General features: G+C 38.1%; 1 protein-coding gene across 5 annotated transcripts in view; it reads right to left on the bottom strand.

Moving 5' to 3' along the window:
- The window catches only part of KIF20B (kinesin family member 20B), a 73,031-nt gene that overhangs the window by 18,150 nt on the left and 38,634 nt on the right, over positions 1–16,247 (bottom strand). For all 5 annotated transcript variants that reach the window (XM_066239381.1, XM_066239384.1, XM_066239383.1 and 2 more), the window contains exons 22-26: positions 15,988–16,107; positions 13,085–13,145; positions 8,352–8,477; positions 7,602–7,729; positions 5,793–5,948 (exon numbers count right to left, since the gene is read on the bottom strand). In XM_066239381.1, the coding sequence (XP_066095478.1) occupies positions 5,793–5,948; positions 7,602–7,729; positions 8,352–8,477; positions 13,085–13,145; positions 15,988–16,107 (591 nt within the window). The remainder of the gene's footprint in view (positions 1–5,792; positions 5,949–7,601; positions 7,730–8,351; positions 8,478–13,084; positions 13,146–15,987; positions 16,108–16,247) is intronic.

Below are 16,247 nucleotides of genomic sequence, written 5' to 3'. Positions count from 1 at the left end.
GGCTATCACCTACAAAGGAGCGCCCATAAGAATGACTTCTGATTTCTCAACAGAAACACTTGAGGCCAGAAGGGAATGGCAAGAAATATTCAAAGTAATGCAGAACAAGAGCCTACAACAAAGACTACTCTATCCAGCAAGGCTATCGTTTAAAATTGAAGGAGAAATAAAAAGCTTTCCAGACAAAAAAAACTCAAGGAATTCACTACAACCAAACCAACGCTGCAAGAAATGCTAAGGGGCCTGTTTTAAACAGAAAAGGGAAAAAATATATAGCAAAAGAGGAATACAGTTTTAAAGAATAAAATGGCAATAAACAACTACATATCAATAATAACCTTAAATGTAAACGAATTAAATGATCCGATCAAAAGACATAGGGTAGCTGCATGGATAAGAAAACAGGACCCATACATACGCTGTCTACAAGAGACACACCTTAAAACAAAAGATGCACATTGACTGAAGATAAAAGGATGGAAGAAAATATTTCACGTAAATGGAAATGAAAAAAAAGCTGGGGCACCAATACTTAGACAAAATGGACTTTAAAACAAAGGCTATAGTGCCTGACCAGGTGGTGGTGCAGTGGATAGAGCGTCAGACTGGGATGCAGAGGACCCAGGTTTGAGACCCCGAGGTCGCCAGCCTGAGCGCAGGCTCATCTGGTTTGAGCAAAAGCCCACCAGCTTGAATTCAAGGTCGCAGGCTCCAGCAAGGGGTTACTCAGTCTGCTGAAGGCCCGCGGTCAAGGCACATATGAGAAAGCAATCAATGAACAACTAAGGTGTTGCAACACACACCCAATGAAAAACTAATGATTGATGCTTCTCATCTCTCTCCGTTCCTGTCTGTCTGTCCCTGTCTATCCCTCTCTCTGACTCACTCTCTGTCTCTGTAAAAAAACAAAAAACAAAAAAAACAAAGGCTATAGTAAGAGATAAAGGTCACTATATGATAAAGGGAGCAATCCAACAGAAAGATATAACCATTATAAATATCTACGCATCTAATATAGGAGCACCTAAATATATAAAGCAGACTTTGATGAATTTAAAGGGCAAGATCAATAGCAATACTATAACAGTAGGGGATTTCAATACCCCACTAACATTACTAGATAGATCCTCAAGAAAGAAAATTAACAAAGAAACAGCAGACTTAAAGGACACATTAGATCAACTCGATTTAATAGATATCTTCAGAACCTTTCACCCTAAAGCAGCAGAATATACTTTCTTTTCAGGTGCTCATGGTACATTCTCTAGGAAAGACCACATGTAAGGGCACAAAAGCAGTCTCAACAAATTGAAGATTGAAATCATATCGAGCACTTTCTCTGATCACAATGGCAGGAAACTAGAAATCAACCACAACAGAAAAACTGAAAAATACTCAAACGCTTGGAAACTAAATAGCATGTTATTAAATAACGAATGGGTTAACAATGAGATCAAAGAAGAAATAAAAAAAATCCTAGAAATGAACGATAATGAGCATACATCAACTCAAAATTTATGGGACACTTACCTTATGACCCAGCAATCCCTCTACTGGGTATATACCCCAAAAACTCAGAAACATTGATACGTAAAGACACATGCAGCCCCATGTTTATTGCAGCATTGTTCACAGTGGCCAGGACATGGAAACAACCAAAAAGCCCGTCAATAGATGACTGGATAAAGAAGATGTGGCACATATACACTATGGAATACTACTCAGCCATAAGAAATGATGACATCGGAACATTTACAGCAAAATGGTGGTATCTTGATAACATGATACGAAGCGAAATAAGTAAATCAGAAAAAACTAGGAACTGCATTATTCCATACGTAGGTGGGACATAAAAATGAAACTAAGAGACACTGATAAGAGTGTGGTGGTTACGGGGGGGAGGGGGGAATGGGAGAGGGAAAGGGGAGGGGGAGGGGCACAAAGAAAACAAGATAGAAGGTGACAGAGGACAATCTGACTTTGGGTGATGGGTATGCAACATAATTGAACGACAAGATACCCTGGACTTCTTATCCTTGAATATATGTATCCTGATTTATTGATGTCACCCCATTAAAAAAATAAAATTATTTAAAAAAAAAAAATTTATGGGACACAGCATGCGGGAGTCTGTCTGACTGCCTCCCCATTTCCAACTTCAGAAAAATACAAAAAAAAAAAAATTTATGGGACATAGCAAAAGCACTCCTGAGAGGGAAGTTCATAGCATTACAGGCATACCTCAAGAAGCTAGAAAAAGCTCAAATAAACAACTTGACCATGCATCTAAAAGAACTAGAAAAAGAACAGCAAGTAAAGCCCAGAACTAGTAGAAGGAAGGAAATAATAAAGATCAGAGCGGAAATAAATGACATAGAGACTAAAGAAACAATACAGAGGATCAGTGAAACCAGGAGCTGGTTCTTTGAAAAGGTAAACAAGATTGATGAACCTTTAACCAGACTCACCAAGGAAAAAAGAGAGGACTCAAGTAAATAAAATTAGAAATGAGAGTGGAGAAATAACAACTGGCACAACAAAAATACAAAATAGTGTAAGAAAATACTATGAAGAACTGTATGCCAAAAAACTAGACAACCTAGATGAAATGGACAAATTCCTTGAAACATAATCTTCCAAAAATTAATCTAGAAGAATCAGGAAACCTAAACAGACCAATTACAACAAATGAGATCAAAACAGTTACCAAAAAACTCCCAAAAAAGAAAAGTCCTGGGCCTGATCGCTTCACAAGTGAATTCTACCAATTCTTCAAAGAAGAACTAACTCCTAACCTTCTCAGGCTATTTCAAAAAATTCAAGAGGAAGAAAGACTTCCAAGTTCCTTTTATGAGGTGAGCATAATTCTATTCCAAAACCAGGCAAAGACAACACAAAGAAAGAAAATTATAGGCCAATATCCCTGATAAATATAGATGCTAAAATCCTCAACAAAATATTAGCAAACCGATCCAGCAATACATAAAAAAAATCACACACCATGATCAAGTGGGATTTATTCTTGGGAGGCAAGGCTGGTACAATATTCACAAATCAATCAATGTGATTCATCACATAAACAAAAAGGAGAAAAACCACATGATAATTTCAATAGATGCAGAAAAAGCATTTGATAAAGTCCACCCATTCATGATCAAAACTCTCAGCAAAGTGGGAATACAGGGAACATACCTCAATATGATAAAGGCCATCTATGACAAACCCACAGCCAACATCATATGCAATAGGCAAAAATTAAAAGCAATCCCTTTAAGATCAGGAACAAGGCAGGGGTGCCTCTTTCACCACTCTTATTCAACATAGTTCTGGAAGTCCTAGCGACAGCAATCAGACAAAAAAAAGAAATAAAAGGCATCCAAATTGGAAAAGAAGAAGTAAAACTATCATTATTTGCAGATGATATTATATATAGAAAACCATAAAGTCTCAGTCAAAAAACTACTGGACCTGATAAATGAATTCAGCAAGGTGGCAGGATATAAAATACTCAGAAATCAGAGGCATTTTTATATACGAACAATGAACTGTCAGAAAAAGTTTTTTGTTTTTTTGTTTTTACAGAAATAGAGAGTCAGAGAGAGGGATAGATAGGGACAGAGAAACAGGAATGGAGAGAGAAGAGAAGCATCAATTATTAGTTTTTCGTTGTGACACTTAAGTTGTTCACTGATTTTTTTCTCATTATGTGCCTTGACCGTGGGGCTACAGCAGACCAAGTAACCCCTTGCTCAAGCCAGCGACCTTGGGTCCAAGCTGGTGAGCTTTTGCTCAAACCAGATAAGCCAGCGCTCAAGCTGGCGACCTCGGGGTCTCGAACCTGGTTCCTCCGCATCCCAGGCAGCCGCTCTATCCACTGCGCCACCGCCTGGTCAGGCCATAAAGAGAAATTAAGGAAGCAATCCCGTTCACCATTGCAATCAAAAAAATAAAGTACGTAGGAATAAATTTAACCAGGGAGATTAAAGACTTTTACTCGGAAAATTATAAAACATTGATAAAAGAAATCAGGGAAGATACAAACAAGTGGAAGCATATACCGTGCTCATTGTTAAGAAGAATAAACATCATTAAAATGTCTATATTACCCATAGCAATTTATAAATTCAATGCAATACCAATTAAAATACCAATGACTTACTTCAAAGATATAGAACACATATTCCAAAAATTTATATGGAACCAAAAGAGAACACGAATAGCCTCAGCAATCTTGAAAAGGAAGAATAGGCCCTGGCTGGTTTGCTCAGTGGTAGAGCGTCGGCCTGGCGTGCGGGGGTTCCGGGTTCGATTCCCGGCCAGGGCACACAGGAGAAGCACCCATCTGCTTCTCCACCCCTCCCCCTCTCCTTCCTGTGTCTCTCTCTTCCCCTCCCGCAGTCAAGGCTCCATTAGAGCAGAGTTGGCCCGGGCGCTGAGGATGGCTCTCTGGCCTCTGCCTCAGGTGCTAGAATGGCTCTGATTGCAGCAGATCGAAGCCCCAGATGGGCAGAGAATCGCCCCCTGGTGGGCGTGCCGGGTGGATCCCAGTCGGGCGCATGCGGGAATCTGTCTGACTGTCTCTCCCCGTTTCCAGCTTCAGAAAAATACAAAAAAAAAAAAAAAAAAAAAGACTTGATGTGGGTTGGTAAACACACAATACAATACACAGATGATGGGTTTCAGACATGTACACCTGAAACCTATATCATTTTTTTTTTTTAACATAATCTTTTTTTTTTTTTTTTTTTTATTCATTTTAGAGAGGAGAGAGAGGCAGAGAGAGAGAGAGAGAGAGAGAGAGAGAGAGAGACAGGGGGGGAGGAGCTAGAAGCATCAACTCCCATATGTGCCTTGACCAGGCAAGCCCAGGGTTTCGAACCGGCGACCTCAGCATTTCCAGGTCGACGCTTTATCCACTGCGCCACCACAGGTCAGGCCCCTATATCATTTTATTAACCGTCATCCCAATACATTCAGTTTAAATTTTTTTAATAAAATAAAAAGCAAAATTATTTTCCATACTTCTTTTACACTGATGTGCACAGCACTGTTAATAATTAACATACACAGACCACAAAGAAAGTATGCAGAGAACAAGATCACAGTAAAGGGTCCTCCTGCTCTCATGGTTCTATGCTCACTAAAGTGCCTGCAGTTGTGCCTTCACAACTACAAGAGAAAATTACTCTGACATTTCAAAGTTATGTTACCCTACATGGGTAGAAACAATGGACAGAACTCACTTAAAGACTGCCCTTTGCTAAGGAAAGTATGGGCCTGGGACGTGCCTACCCACCATGGCCTGTGCAGTTAGGAATTCATGATCAGAGCACCTGTGTGGATACTCTTATTCACTGAGCTTGTCAGGCCTGCCTTGTGCCCCTTGCCCCCAACCCCAGCTTGTCCAGTTGATTACACAGCCCTTTTTCATCCACAATACAAATAGAAAAACTGCCTTTAAAAAGCTAAGAACAGAAAGAAAAAAAGAAAAACTCAACTATGTAGACACTGATAAGAACCCCAGAGGTAGCTGACCTGTAGTGATGTAGAGGATAGAGCATTAAACATATAGAATGCTGAGGTCGCCGGTTCGAAACCCTGGGCTTGCCTGGTCAGGGCACATAGGAGAAGTAATCAATGAACAACTAAAGTGAAGCAAATATGAGTTGGTGCCTCTCACCACCATCCCTGTCTAAATCAATAAATAAAATCTTAAAAAAGAACCCCAGAAATAAATTTAACAAACTGAAGCATGTGAAATACATCAAAGAAAAAGTATAATTGCTACCAACCACTTCATTTTGTTGCTTTAAACCACGCTCTCTGTCTTCGGCATATTTTTTCATCTCTTTATTTCGTAGATTCTCAGTTTCTTTTGCTTGAGTGATTAGCATCATTTTTTCATCTAACCATTTCTTTCTATCAGAGTTATATTTCTGTTCAGATTCCTATATACATAAACAGTACAAATAAGTATCACATGCGTATGTAGTCAAAATCTTTTATACCATTTTCATAAAATCTGTCACCTTTTTAAAAATTTGTTTTCTCTCAACAATGACAAGATCAGTGTTTATTTCACATTATAAAATGAACATTACTAAACAATATTTCCCTTACAAACTTTACTTTGCTATAAAGCCCATTATTTAGGGACTTTAAATTCCTGAGTTTCAAAGACCCAAGTCTTCCTCAATGATATGCCAGGAAGAAAAAAAAGACTTGGTTTGTGATGGCCATTTACAATGGCATGGTTCCAAAAGTAAAATAAATAACGTGCAAAAGGACAAACACTTATCAGTTCAAGGATCACTGAGAACAGCTGGACAGAGAAGACAGCTGACTAGTAATTTTCAAAGTGGCTTCCATAGATCCTTTGGGTTCAAAGGCATCTAATTTATACATTCAAAATCCAAGTAAACAAAAACAATAATGCCACTATAAAATAAGTATCTCATTGTTTAAAGCTTCTAAAACGACTGCACTGAATGAACTACGGCAGTCTGCTCCAGGACTACAAAGGTTATAATCTAAAATACGTGATTACACATCATGTGAGAGCAATACAAACATATTACTACTCCTTAGTATAAACAATCTCAATATAGTTCGTGTATTTTCTTCATAATTAATGGAGTATTTACTTGGGTTTTCACAATGGATAAGATAAATTTTACAATATATAATTTAGTTACAAAAGAAAGTAATTATGTTTTTTGTATTTGTTCAGAATCTGATTACATACAGCCGAAATTTAAAAAAATAATTTAGCCTGACAATGGTGGTGCAGTGAATAGAGCATCAACCTGGAATGCTGAGGTCCCAGGTTCAAAACCCCAAGGTCACCAGTTTGAACATGGGCTCATCGGCTTGAGCACAGGCTTACCAACTTGAGTGCAGGGTCGTCAGCCTGAGCATGGGATCATAGACTGGGGTCACTAGCTCAGCTGGTGCCCCCCAGTCAAGGCACATATGAGAAAGCAATCAATGAACTAAGGTGCCACAACTACAAGTTGATGCCTCTCATCTCTCTCCTTTCCTGTCTCTCTCTCACGTGCACAAAAGATAAATAAGTAAATAAATAAATGTACAAAATAAAATAAAGATTCCCCCACATGCTGTATTCTATACATAGTATGTTAAAGTTGAACATGGGAAAAATATAAACACCAGAGTGCCTTCTATATAGTATGGTTTCAAATATATCCTAGTGTCCAAATATACAACTCTTTTCTTTTACAACTTAATAATTACATATTGAAAAGATTTATAATAATCAAAATAATTTTGCTATTAGTCATCTTCTCCACAGCAGTATATGATGAGTAAGGTAAGGCATTGTGATTTAAGTATTAAATATATAGAATATAAAACTGAAGACCCATCCATTGTATTATCACTGGCAATTACTTTGTATCTTGAGAACTTCCTTTGTCATTTTAATATACACTGAAAAAATATATCAATATATTAACATGTCCTAGCATTATTTTGCCCATATCTAAATTAATTGGAAAATATTTACTGAATTCTCTTCCCATGAGACATATAATGAATATACAGACACATATATATCAATAAATATATAGCTAAAATCATACCTGTGACTCATCTTTAAGTTTACTGAGTCTTTTACTAAGCATATCTATGTTATTTTCAAGTTCTTTATTTGACCTTTGATTACTTTTGGTTTCCAGATCTTTGCATTTTTCCTTCAATTCTTCCAATTCTGTTTAAAAACATAGTGTTATTTTTAAAAGCACAAGCAAAGAAAACTTATAGATATACATGGCATAGGATATTGACAAGAATCAGCAAAGCCCAGAAAAAGAACACAGATCAAGACAGAACTGGAACTATGCTAACAGCTGTACTTGTAAGTGTTCTCACCAAATCCTTAGAAAAGAGGAACTACAAGGACGGCAGGGCATCCACCGGCTAGTGTTCAAAATATAAGTGCATGTCAGTCTTAATTATACAGGAAACTTCATGTAATTCTCAAAAATTAAAATAAACTGTGATGGTATTCTGAAGGAAGAAATCAGACACCGCAGAGTATTTATACAAGAAAATACTAAGAATTAGACATAAAACTTAAAGTTTATCCTTAGCTTCTGGGGACATTACAAGTTATCATCCAATTATTATGAACATATCCTTAGCCCTTCTTTACTATACACAATTGTACTTAGATAAAACAATTTCCATCACATTGGAAAATGGCCAGTGACAGAACATACCAAAAACTTTTCATTAAGAATTATTATAACTATTACAATACTCAGAAAAGTCTACGAAAATAAAGAAAATGCAGGAGTATGTGTTAAAATACTTGGGCAATCTTGCTTTACCTGTGGCCAGTCTTTCAGCTTCCTCTAATTTGGCTTCGAGCACTTGCTCTTGTTCTACCTGAGTTTGTTCTTGCTCTTCCAGAGTCATTCTCATGTCTTCAATTATTTTTTCTTTAGTACTTAGATCTAAAAATTTAGAGTGAACAATTTAGAAATTACTAACTCCTCCATCTAGATAGCCAATTTTCCTTGAGTTATAAATCATGAGTTCCATATAGACAGAAATTTTGTCTTGTTCACTGCTGTACGCCTAGCACAGCACTGGCATATATGGAGAAGCAAATATCTGATGTACAGATGGATGTCTGAATGGCTGCAAGAATTGATGGATAGACAGAAAGTTTTTTAAATAAAATTAGTAAATTTTTATATTAAACTATTAATACTAGTAAGCACAAATCTTAGGGTTTAGAAAAAGTGTTATTTGGCAAAACACTTAAAATTTAGTCTTAATGTTCTCAAACCAAAACTAAAACTTTTACCTCTTAAAAAACAAAAAGGATTCAATTCCATCTGACTTCATTTCTTAAAACTCAATTATTTTTATAGAAAAATCTTCAAAGCCAAATATTTACTTCTAGTGTTTTTAAAACCAGCTCCTGAGAAATAACTGTGCTACCAGCCTTACCAAAATTGTTTCGAACCCTTAAAAAATGACAATGACTTGTAAACAATTCTATTTCAATCCTGTCTGCTAGGAAGACATGAAAAGGAAAGATTACTTTGTTGCCTCTGGTGATAGCCATATATTAGCAAAACTCATTTGAGATACTTCTTATCAAAACTATTGCTGATGTGAGAGGTGACAAACCTATAAATGCATACAGCTCGATCTTAGGTCACTAAAAATCTCAAAAGATGGCTCCCACATAGTTCACAGAAAGCAAGCTAAACTCAAACAAAAAAAGAGTAAGAAAATATGAGTAATTTTCCATATATCTGTCTATTGATGTAAGTTGTCACAAGTGCTAATCAAACAAAATTCCTCCCAGATGAAAGGAATCTTAGTGGTATCACATGAACTTTCTTTCAAAAAGCATAATTTGCAAAATATTCATATTATAAAATTATAAGTTCATTTGAAGAATCCCTTTCCTTTTCCATTCTATTCAATATATTTTCTATTTTGCACTAAACTAGGGAGCTAGAACAAGACTTTGAGTATCTAGTTATCAATTAGCAAAGTGCCAGGGCACCAATAGGTGCCTATCAACAGCTATCCTCCTATTATTTGAAAGGCAGGAGCAGTAGAGAAAAAAGAATTTACTTCAGCCGTTGCCTCCAATAATTTATATTTTATTTCAGGAAAGAATCCAGAAATATACAAAAACAAACACCACAAAGACAATTATGAGACAGGTATCTCAACATAGCTATAGAAATACCTATCAAATGACTAAGCAATCAAGTACCTGACATTCAGAGTGAGGATCAATGAGAGATATAATGTCCAAGGAAGGACTCAAAGAGGAAAAGCTTAAACATAATATTTGAGAACAGGTAGAAAGAGGCAAGAAGGATGTTACACAACCTAGGAGGAAAATGACATAAATGTCATGTAAAATCCCAATTAGAAATACTCATGTAGGCTGGAATGTCAAGCTAGAGCATTTATTGTGTGGGCAACAGGAAATGATCAAATACTTTTAATAGGAAAATGACACAATCAAAAAAGTTTTAGAAAATTTTAATTTAGCTGTGTGCCTATACAAGAGAGTGAGTTTGACATAAGGTCTTATGTCTATTTCTTTGACAAAAGAAATAGAAAAAATATGAGGAGTCACTGGAAAAAGTAACATAATTATGTATTGAATCTGAGGGTAAAGGGAAACGATACTATTTAAAGTCTAAACCAGAGCCTGACCTGTGGTGGCACAAAGGGTGAAGCGTCGACCTAGAATGCTGAGGTCGCCGGTTCAAAACCCCGGGCTTGCCTAGTCAAGGCACATATGGGAGTTGATGCTTTCTGTTCCTCTCCCTTTCTCTCTGTCTCCTCTCTCTAAAATGAATAAATAAAGTCTCAAACAAACAAACAAACAAACAAAAAATAAAGTCTAAACCAGAGAGGGCAAACGTTTTCTGTGAAAGGTCAGATAGTAAGTACTTTAAGGTCTGTCACAATTATTTACCTCTACCACAGTAATGTGAAAGTGGCCAGACAATACAAAAGAAAATGTGGGCCCTGGCCGGTTGGCTCAGCGGTAGAGCGTCGGCCTAGCGTGCGGAGGACCCGGGTTCGATTCCCGGCCAGGGCACACAGGAGAAGCGCCCATTTGCTTCTCCACCCCTCCGCCGCGCTTTCCTCTCTGTCTCTCTCTTCCCCTCCTGCAGCCAAGGCTCCATTGGAGCAAAGATGGCCCGGGCGCTGGGGATGGCTCTGTGGCCTCTGCCTCAGGCGCTAGAGTGGCTCTGGTCGCAACATGGCGACGCCCAGGATGGGCAGAGCATCGCCCCCTGGTGGGCAGAGCGTCGCCCCTGGTGGGCGTGCCAGGTGGATCCCGGTCCGGCGCATGCGGGAGTCTGTCTGACTGTCTCTCCCTGTTTCCAGCTTCAGAAAAATGAAAGAAAAAAAAAGAAAATGTGATGCTATGTTCCAATAAAACTTTATTTACGGCCCTGGCTGGTTGGCTCAGTGGTAGAGCGTCGGCCTGGTGTGCGGGGGAACCCGAGTTCGATTCCCGGCCAGGGCACACAGGAGAAGCGCCCCATCTGCTTCTCCACCCCTCCCCCTCTCCTTCCTCTCTGTCTCTCTCTTCCCCTCCCGCAGCCGAGGCTCCATTGGAGCAAAGATGGCCCAGGCGCTGGGGATGGCTCCTTGGCCTCTGCCCCAGGCGCTAGAGTGGCTCTGGTCGCAACAGAGCGACGCCCCGGAGGGGCAGAGCATCGCCCCCTGGTGGGCAGAGCGTCGCCCCCTGGTGAGAGTGCCGGGTGGATCCCGGTCAGGCGCATGCGGGAGTCTGTCTGACTGTCTCTCCCTGTTTCCAGCTTCAGAAAAAATACAACAACAACAACAACAGAAAAAAAAGACAGACTGGAGTTATACTGATACAAACCAAGAAATACAAAGGATTACCACTAACCAGAAGCTAGAAAAGACAAGGAAAGATTCTTCCCTAAAACCTTCAGAAGAACCATATCAGTATCTTTACTTAGATTTCTAGCTCTCAGGACCATGAAAGAATAAGTTTTTGTTGTGTTAAGCCACCCGGTTTGTAGTACTTAGTTACAGCAACCCTATAATAAAGATAGCTATAACTTTAAAAAGGAAAAAAGAAGTGTTGACAACATCATGAAGTTAATTGGAATATACAATAATACAGCCACTGCAGAAAAACTTGATAGTTCCTGAAACAGTTCAACATACAGTTACCATATGATCCAGTAGTTCCACTCCTAGATATATATCCCCAAGAGAACTAAAACCGTATGTTCACCCAAAGGCTTGTACACAAATATTCATAAAAGCCAAAAAGTGGAAACAATCCAAATGCCCATTAACTAATATTTAAACAAAAAGTGATCTACCCATACAATGGAATATTAGTTGGCCATAAAAAAGAATGAAGTACTGATACACGCTACAAGATGGACAAAATTTGAAAACATGCTGAGTAAAAGAAGTCAGACACAAAAGGCCACATGCTATATGAAGCCACTTACATTAAATGTCTACAACTGGAAAATCTACAGAGACAGAAAGTAGATTAGTGGTTGACAAGGACTGGCATTTCTTTTGGGGGTGATGAAAATGTTCTGGAGTTAGGAAGTGCTAGTGATTGTATAACACCGTGAATATACTAAACCCAATAACATGTACACTTTTAAAGAGTAAATTTTATGGTACATGTATTATATCTCAATTTGTTTCAAAAACAAATTTACTAAGATAGCTAAGTGAATGGCGTTCAATATTTAAATAGAAATGCAGAAGCTAGGAAAAGCCTCAAGAACTAAAAATACAGTATTTTGGTAAGGGGTGAGTGAGTGATGGGGAGAAGAGGAATGTGCATAACTTTATGGAAAGAAATAGAGGGGTAAGCAGACTAAGTAAGAAATCTGTGCCAGTGTGCATGAGCACAGCAAGCAGACTACAAGAACGTCTACACAATGGAGGACGGCACTGTGAGCACTTAACGAGGTTGTACCTAAATGCACTGTGCCACCGTGACATTCTTTGAGTTAATAAAGCCATTATCATAATCGTAACCTGCATGACTTTTTCCATGCAAACAACTGTAACCCTACTTTTGCTCCCCTGTAGGTATATCATATACAAAGACATTTTTATAACATTTCAAATTTAAAAATCAACATAATTTGAGTTTAAAAAGCATAACTCGGCACATATAATTTGAGCCCAAAGTTTTAAATGGTTTTTTAAACTTTATAAAGTATTTTTAAAAATTTAAAGCTATTTTACTTGAAGTATATTCTTTACATGATTTTGTTTAGAAATCTATTACATTCATTGTGACCTATATAACTTTGTCTTGGCCATTACCTAGAGATCAATGTAGTTTTGACTGAATATTTCTTAGTGTTTTCTATTTCCAAGAATAAACTTTAAACTGATAAGTTACTCATTAGAACCAATGCTTTACTCTTTTGATAATGTTACATCTTACACTGTCCTTACTTTACTTCAGAATTTTCAAAGGAAAACACTAAACCTATTGTTATTACAACTATTTTGCCAGTCATTGTAATACTGGAAAGAGAGGCTTGTTCCTGACCTTTGCACACTCTCTCATACTGCTGTATAGCTTCTTGCACTTTCTGATCACTTAGCTGCTCCTGGAAAATGAAAGAATATGAATTAAATGCAAATGTAACAAACACACATCAATATACATTAGTGGAGCTGAAAGGCAATATTAGGTTTGAAATCCGTCTTTTACAAAGCTGACTACTAGTTTGAGCTTCCAAGTCTTTCACCTTGTAGAAAAGACCAGAGTGAGAGTTTAATAAGCAATCGTAACTTTATACCTTTCATCTGCCTCAAATTCACTGCCCAGCCATTTAAATTAATGTTTTAAGTTACTGTGTACTCTTACACAGCACAAAAAGCAAAAACAAGAAAATGGAGGTTTACTCTGTATTTAACACAGGAGGAACATTAGAAAAAGTTCCTTTTCAGTACATTCAAAATGCAGAAAAATAGGGCCCTCTGTCCCCTCTATGTAGAAAGTAGATGGGATATGTGAAAAGTAGCCAAACACTTAAGAGCCAAGATAAAATTACGGGCACTGAAAATTCTCTAGCCCAGACAGCTCAGCATCCTCCCAAAATGCAAAGGTTGCCAGTTCAATCCCTGGTCAGGGCATATGTGGGAACAGATCAATGTTTCTGCCTCTCTCTCTTTCTTCCTCTAAAATCAATAAATCCTCCAATTCTACTTTTCACCTCTCAGGTAATCCAGCCTCTCTCTCCTTACCTCATCTAACTTAAGCACTATCTTCTTACTTTGTAAGTCTTAGAATCAATCATTACAGAACCTGGAAATCTCTGAATTGTATTATGAAAAATACAGTTTACTTTCTTAGGATTATATTCAGTTAAAACTTTATATCACATGTTTACACCTGAATATTTATTAGTTTGCTTCATTTAAAAGCAAAGATGCTGCCTGACCAGGCGGTGGCTCAGTGAACAGAGCGTCGGACTGGGATGCCAAGGATGCAGGTTCGAGACCCCGAGGTCACCAGCTTGAGTGTGGGCTCATCTGGTTTGAGCAAAACTCACCAGCTTGGACCCAAGGTCACTGGCTCGAGCAAGGGGTTACTTGGTCTGCTGAAAGCCCGTAGTCAAGGCACATATGAGAAAGCAATCAATGGACAACTAAGGTGTCGCAACGAAAAACTAATGATTGATGCTTCTCATCTCTCCTTTCCTGTCTGTCTCTGTCTACCCCTCTCTCTGACTCTCTCTCTGTCTCTGAAAAAGAAAATTTTAAAAAATTTAAAAAAATAAATAAAAGCAAAGATGCAAGCCCTGTCCAGTGGCTCAGTGGATAGAGCGTCAGCCCGGAGTATGGGCGTCCAAAGTTCAACTGCCGAAGTCAGAGCACATAGGAGAAGTGACCACCTGCTTCTCCACGCCACCCTTCCTCCTCCCCTCTCTGTCTCTCTGTCTTTCCCTCCCACAGCCAAGGCTCAACTATTTCAAGCACATCGGACTGGGCGCTTAGGATGGCTCCAAGGAGCCTCCACCTCAGGCACTAAAAACAGCTCAATTGCAAGCATGGCCCCAGATGGGCAGAGAATCAGACGCAGACAGGGGTTGCTGGGTGGATCCCTGTTTGGGCGTATATGGAAGTCTGTCTCTCTATCTCCCCTCCTCTCAATTGGAAAATAAATAAATAAAAATTTTAAATTTATTTTTAAAAGACCTTAGCTTTTTCTTTTTACCTTTTGTTTTAATATAATTTTAGATTTATAAAACAATTGCAAAGATAGCAGAGATTTCCTGCATAACTTCCATTTAGCTTCCCTCAATTTCAACATCTTCTATTACCACGATATACTGCATTTCCCCAAGTATAAGACGCACCCATTTTTGAAAAAAATTTGGGGTCTAAAAACTAGATGCGTCTTATACAAGTGGCTGTAGATTTTTTTACTTGCACTTCCTGCTTTTTCGCGCTTGTTTTTTTTTTGTTTTGTTTTGTTTTTTGTGGAATAGCAAACGGCTTTATTGAGTACAGAGTGCGCATCCCGCCCGGCAAGGTTCTCTGGCCCCGAAGAATGATGGAGGCCAGAGAAGTTGCCTCGCGCTTGTTTTTGCACTCACTGTTGAAGACAGTGATTCGTCATCAGACACAGATGAGCACAAGCTAATAGATGGGAGTTTTGACAGTGATGAGGAGTTGTATGAATAAAACTTGAGTTCAGTAACTTCATGTAATCCCCTTTTTTCAAATTTTGGGCCCCAAAATTAAGGTGCATCTTATACATGGAAGCATCTTATACATAGGGAAATACAGTATTTACTTTAAAATTTAAAAACTAAAATTGGACACAGAAAAACGCGCAGTTGAGTCTCGAAGCTGTTATTTAGAAAATGGAAACAATCATTTTTGTATGGAAAACAATTAGCATTGGTGTAATACGATCAACACTACAGATACTACCTGGATTTCACCAGTTTCTCCACTGATGTTCTAGGATCCCACACACGATACAACAATGCATTTCCTTAGTATCCCAGGGATAGTTTCTCAGTAATACTTTTCTTTAATGACCCTGACACTTTCTACTGGTCCTTTTACTGGGTTTGTCTAATGTTTTCTCACAAAACAGAGCTCATGGATATGGAGGAAAAATACCACAGAAAACACGTGCCCTTCTGGTCACATCAAATCAGGAAATACATGTGACCAGTATGGCTTAGCGCTGGTGATGCTATTCTTGAACACCTGGTTAAGGCAGTATATGCCAGCCTTCTCCATAGCAAAGTTACTATTTTTTTCTTTCCAATATTCTCATCAGTAGAAGCAAATCACTATGGCCTTATTTAATTTAAACCAACTTATTTTTCAATTGCAGAAAAGGTCAAAAGAGAATGTGGTATAAAGTACTGCTATTTTAGACACTAAAACATATAGACTCTATATGGCTATCCTTTAAAAAAGTGTTACCTTGAGTTGCTGAATGGTTCGCTGTCTCATATCTATTTCCTGAGAACACTGGTTTTTCTTTTTCTCCAGTTCATTCATTTTAATCCTCAGTAATTTTTCTTCATCACGCATTAGAGATACCTAAACCAAGTAATGATTATAAAATAAATATTTTTAAAATATTAATTGCTTTTTAAAATTCATGGCCACTGGTTCAAAGAATCATGTCCTTAAAAACCCATTTAAAAAATTAGATTCTAACATAGTATAAGATACAGTTT

The sequence above is a fragment of the Saccopteryx bilineata genome, chromosome 7 (genome assembly GCF_036850765.1).
Source record: "Saccopteryx bilineata isolate mSacBil1 chromosome 7, mSacBil1_pri_phased_curated, whole genome shotgun sequence".
Taxonomy (NCBI): domain Eukaryota; kingdom Metazoa; phylum Chordata; class Mammalia; order Chiroptera; family Emballonuridae; genus Saccopteryx; species Saccopteryx bilineata.
Note: the sequence above shows the minus strand (reverse complement) of the source record. Positions and strands in the feature narration are given on the sequence as shown.